This window comes from Triticum aestivum, chromosome 1B (genome assembly GCF_018294505.1).
Source record: "Triticum aestivum cultivar Chinese Spring chromosome 1B, IWGSC CS RefSeq v2.1, whole genome shotgun sequence".
NCBI classification, from domain to species: Eukaryota; Viridiplantae; Streptophyta; class Magnoliopsida; order Poales; family Poaceae; genus Triticum; species Triticum aestivum.
The window spans coordinates 2,252,370-2,257,031 of NC_057795.1; the positions used below are offsets into that span (position 1 = coordinate 2,252,370).

Below are 4,662 nucleotides of genomic sequence, written 5' to 3' on the forward strand. Positions count from 1 at the left end.
CGTCTTTTTAAGGTGTAATATGGAGTACATTTATAACATTTTTTTCTTTTTTCAAGTTGTTGATTTTTATTTTATTTTTTGAGGTGGCTACCCGTTTATTTCAATAGATTCATCTTTTTTTCTTTGAGATGATCAACTTGAACCCTAGATACAAGGTAATAATTCTTTGAGATAATTTTTTTTGTTTTTGAACACAGTACAGACGCAAACGCTCCTATACACGCGCATAAACTCACCCCTATGAACGCACAGACGCACACCTACCCCTATGAGCACCTTCAAAAGACTGAGTCGACATATCATCTTAAAATTTACGAAGTCACCGTATGCACATCGTCGTTGACGAGAATGTCTCCTTCCATTGAATGCGCATAGCCGGAAATCCAGGTACCTGGATGTAATTTAGGTGATTTTTTTTCTCTGTCTGTCGTGTAAACAAGGTGGCCCAGGCCCACTCGGGCGTGTCTTCCTCACGCCGCCAGCCACTCGCCTCCATGCCCACAACCACAAGCTCCAGATCCGTGTCCTCAGCCCCCCCTCCCATGGCGCAAGCTGTGTAGGGGTTGCACGCCGAGCGCCGCCCTTGTGCTGCCGCCGCCACACCCCATCTAGCTAGCTTAGGCAGAGAGGATTGCAGAGTGGTGTATCACCGAGCAGGGGAAGGGAAGAGAGATGGAGGCGGCCACAGTGGGCGCCATACTGAAGGCCTCCCTACCAAGCCTGTTCAAGTTGGTAGGTGACAGATGCAAGCGTCTGGAGCCTGTTGTTCGATCCATTCAAGAAAAGCTTGAGATTATGCAATCAATTTTCCAAGATCCTAGCTGGGGAGGCAATAAAACCAGCGATTTCAAGATCACGCAACTCAAAAGGTTGGCGGAAGAGATCAACGACTGCATGGCCAGCTTCGATGCCAAAATGATATCTGTTACACAGTTTGCCAGAAAGATTTCTGAGCTCAAGGCGAGAATAGAATCTTTATTCGTGGGGCTACAATCTTTTAGCGCCCTGGCGCCGATCAATCCATGTTCTCCTCCTCCAGTGACGGCTGATGCAGAAGAGGATCTTCTTACCTTGGTACAGAACCAATCGGAGATGAAGGCCAAGGTTATCTGCGCCATTGGCTTCGGTGGCCGAAATACTCTGCTTGCAAGGCAAGTCTACAACAATGCTGAAGTCCGCTGGCAGTTCGGTCAGTGGGCGTGGGTTACTGCGGCAGACAAAACCATGGATGATGTTCTGATGGAGATACTCGGGCAATTTGGGAATGAGCCGCACCGTAGGCCGGGCATTGGCATGGGCACGGTCATCCTCAGCTGGCTTCTTTGCATCTTCACATTTTTTCACAGACTGCTTCTCTGGATTTTCAGTGACCAGATGCCTGGGCCACCTCCGGCCGCCGCCGACGCTGCAGAGTTTGACATGGAGCATCAGCTCAAGTCACGCCTAAGCGAAAAAAGGTGAATCTACAATCTTCCTATATCTAGTATACACCCCCATTTGAATATTAAAAAAAAATGTTAATAGTTTGCACCATCTCTCAGTATCTAATTTACAACCTTATTTACAACCTTTAACAGAAGAGTCTAAAAGTTTTATTGTCAATTCAATTTAACAACAAAGCATAATGGGGACCTTCTTTATTAATGATCCTTTTATCCCACTGATCTTAAGGACTGCCTTGTTATCAAACGTTATCCATATTTCTTATAGCCACTAATTTCTGTGAGAGATATAGTTACATAGCCTCTAGCCGCAGAGGATTGATATAGTTTTATTTACATTAGTTTCTTAAAATTTACCCTGTCAAAATAAGTTTTACCTCAATTTATATGCTCTGTAGGTATTTGATTGTAATTGATGACGTGAGGACAGAAGAGGTGTTTAATAGAATATCTGCCTTCTCTTGGACCAACAGAGTGGGTGGCAGAATTATCGTGACGACGAACATCCGGCCAGCAGAGAGACCATGCATCTGCGGTGACGACGAAGATAACAGCACAACTGGCCTGGTTTTTGTTGGAGAGGTGGACACTGGGATGTTGTATGGAAGAACCTGCTTCCAACTTTGTGATGCGGCCTTAGCAAGAATGCAAGGGTTGCTTGGCTGTAACCACCAGAAGGCTGTTCTTGAAGAGTTCTTGCTATATTTCAGCATGTTCCCGCATGATCATGATGTCAGAAGGAACCCTCTAATAAGGCGATGGCTAGCCGAAGGACTAGTTGTACACGCAAAACAGAAAGTCTCTGAGTATGTATACCGTTCTGATCAGGACATTGTGGCCGATCATTTAGACATCCTCATCAACAACAATATTATCAAGTCCGTTAAGAAGAGCAGCAACGGGAAAGTGAAGAGATGCCAGCCTCCAGGGTTTGTGTTCAACCACATTTGCGCCAGGGCAGCGACAGATAAATTTAGCACCTTGTTGTGTGGCCCGATTCAGAATGAGATCGCTGGAGAAGCATATGTTCGCCGGTTTTCCCTCCATCCTTTCATGGACACTGCGAATGGTGGGCTCAATGTGCCAGATGCAGTAGACGACCATCTCCATACTATGTTGGTCTTTCCAACTGCAGGTGCCCGATATGGAGCTATCTTGAGTTTTAACAACCGTAGGCTTCTGCGGGTGTTGGATCTGAAAGAGTGTGCTGATGTGACTCCAGACCATCTCTTAATAATATGTGACCTGTTGCTGCTGAAATATCTGAGCCTCGGGAGCAGTATTGACCATGTTCCGAGGAAAATAGGGAAGCTGATACGTTTGGAGACACTGGAGATGAGGACAACTGATGTAGTGGTGGTGTACTCAGAAGTGCTCAAGCTGCCCAAATTGAAACACCTCCTTGGGAAGTTTCGGCCGTCTAGCGTTGACTGCCCTCCACCCAATAAAAAGAAGGAAACTGATGACTGCCCAGATGAAGATCCAAAGAAAGTGTGGAGGTTGACGGGTGGATTCTCAAAGCTAAAGGACTTCTTGAGGGAAAACAGTGCCCTGGAGACGCTAGCAGGAATTGTCATCGGCAATGGCATAGGACTTCCACAGCTGCTGAGTTGTATGTTGCGGTTGAGGAAGCTGAAGATATGGTGTACTCCTAATCCCAATCCAAATGAGCCGACAGACTTGAGTGGTATTAAGAAAGGCATCAAGGTATTCATCGGTCATGGAACCCGTATGACTACTCTTGATTACTCCCTGTCTATTAACTTCAATGGGTCTTCAAAATCATTCCTGGATGCCCTGGAAGATCCGGGTAGGCTCACATCGCTTAAGCTGAGTGGCAAGCTGTCAATACCACTTTCGGTGGTTGCCAAGATGGCTAGTCTTCAGGAGTTGTGCCTCTCACAGACTAATCTCAGCGGCCATTTAATCCAAGCCGGACTGAGTAATTTGAGATGTCGACTGAAATTTCTGAAGCTGGTTCAGAAAAATCTTAGGGACCTCTCGATACAAAACCAGGGCCCCTTCGTACGACTGGAGAGGATATGCCTCGTGGGCATGGAAAGTCTCACGGAAATAATAATTCAAGATCTGACTAAGCTTGACACGCTCCATTTGATCTGTCCAACTCCAGGTGCTCTTCCTGGTGTCCAGATCGGAAGCCTGCGAAATCTCAAGGAAGTTGGGCTCCACTCTAGAGTTGATGGTGCTATCAAACGTGGATGGGAAGCTGCTGCAAGGGACCATCAGCGTCAGCCCAACGTCGTGACCATTGAAACACCCTAATGCAAGTTGTGCCAAAATCCTCCACGAAGCAGCATCACATATGGTCAGTTTGTTTCTCCATCTCCTCCTCCGTTTGCTTGTATATAATTGGTTTTCAGTATTCTACTAGCTAGTTGTCGTTGCCGGCGTGCACATGGTAGATATATATAACAATGACGTTCGCTTCTTCTACATTGTGTGCAGTGCAAATTGTTGCAAAGATGAGCCAATCACTTGATGCATCGCTTCCTGTTCTGCAAATCTCCTCCCTGCCTCCATTCCGTGCCAGAAGCACAATGGATTTTATAATGAAGTTCTAAAACTACTTGAAATCCCAAATTCTCGTATAGCCTAGTACTCCTATGGCTTGTATCCAGATTATGTTGTTTTCCTAGGGCTTGTATTCAGATTATGTTGTTTTACTATCATCGGGATTATGTTGTTTTCCTAGGGCTTGTATTCAGATTGTGTTGTTTTACTATCATCCGGATTATGTTGTTTTCCTAAGGCTTGTATTCAGATTGTGTTGTTTTACTATCATTGGGATTATGTTGTTCTCCTAGGGCTTGTATTCAGATTGTGTTGTTTTACTATCATCCGGATTATGTTGTTTTCCTAGGGCTTGTATTCGGATTGTGTTGTTTTACTATCATCCGGATTATGTTATTTTCCTAGGGCTTGTATTCAGATTGTGTTGTTTTAGTATCATCCGGATTATGTTGTTTTCCTAGAGCTTGTATTCAGATTGTGTTGTTTTACTATCATCCGGATTATGTTGTTTTCCTAGGGCTTGTATTCAGATTGTGTTGTTTTAGTATCATCCGGATTATGTTGTTTTCCTAGAGCTTGTATTCAGATTGTGTTGTTTTACTATCATCCGGATTATGTTGTTTTCCTAGGGCTTGTATTCAGATTGTGTTGTTTTAGTATCATCCGGATTATGTTGTTTTCCTAGAGC

At 44.7% G+C, this 4,662-nt stretch overlaps 1 protein-coding gene across 2 annotated transcripts; it reads left to right on the forward strand.

The window, feature by feature from the left end:
• The first annotated feature begins 460 nt into the window (after window positions 1-460).
• Window positions 461-4,238, forward strand: LOC123083126 (disease resistance protein RGA4). Of its 2 annotated transcripts, none has more exons than XM_044505256.1 (3): window positions 461-1,457; window positions 1,841-3,768; window positions 3,909-4,238. In XM_044505256.1, the coding sequence occupies exons 1-2, from the start codon at window positions 673-675 to the stop codon at window positions 3,723-3,725; spliced, it is 2,670 nt and encodes an 889-aa protein (XP_044361191.1). In that variant the 5' UTR covers window positions 461-672; the 3' UTR covers window positions 3,726-3,768; window positions 3,909-4,238. The 2 variants fall into 2 exon arrangements, with proteins under 2 accessions (XP_044361191.1, XP_044361197.1); XM_044505262.1 differs by having other exon boundaries at window positions 1,916-3,768.
• Window positions 4,239-4,662: the final 424 nt, after the last annotated feature.

Excerpts from the sequence above, each read along its gene's own strand:
- LOC123083126 (XM_044505256.1), top strand. The coding sequence starts at position 673 with ATGGAGGCGGCCACAGTGGGCGCCATACTGAAGGCCTCCCTACCAAGC. Across the intron at positions 1,458-1,840 it reads TCACGCCTAAGCGAAAAAAG|GTATTTGATTGTAATTGATG; the intron begins GTGAATCTACAA and ends TATGCTCTGTAG.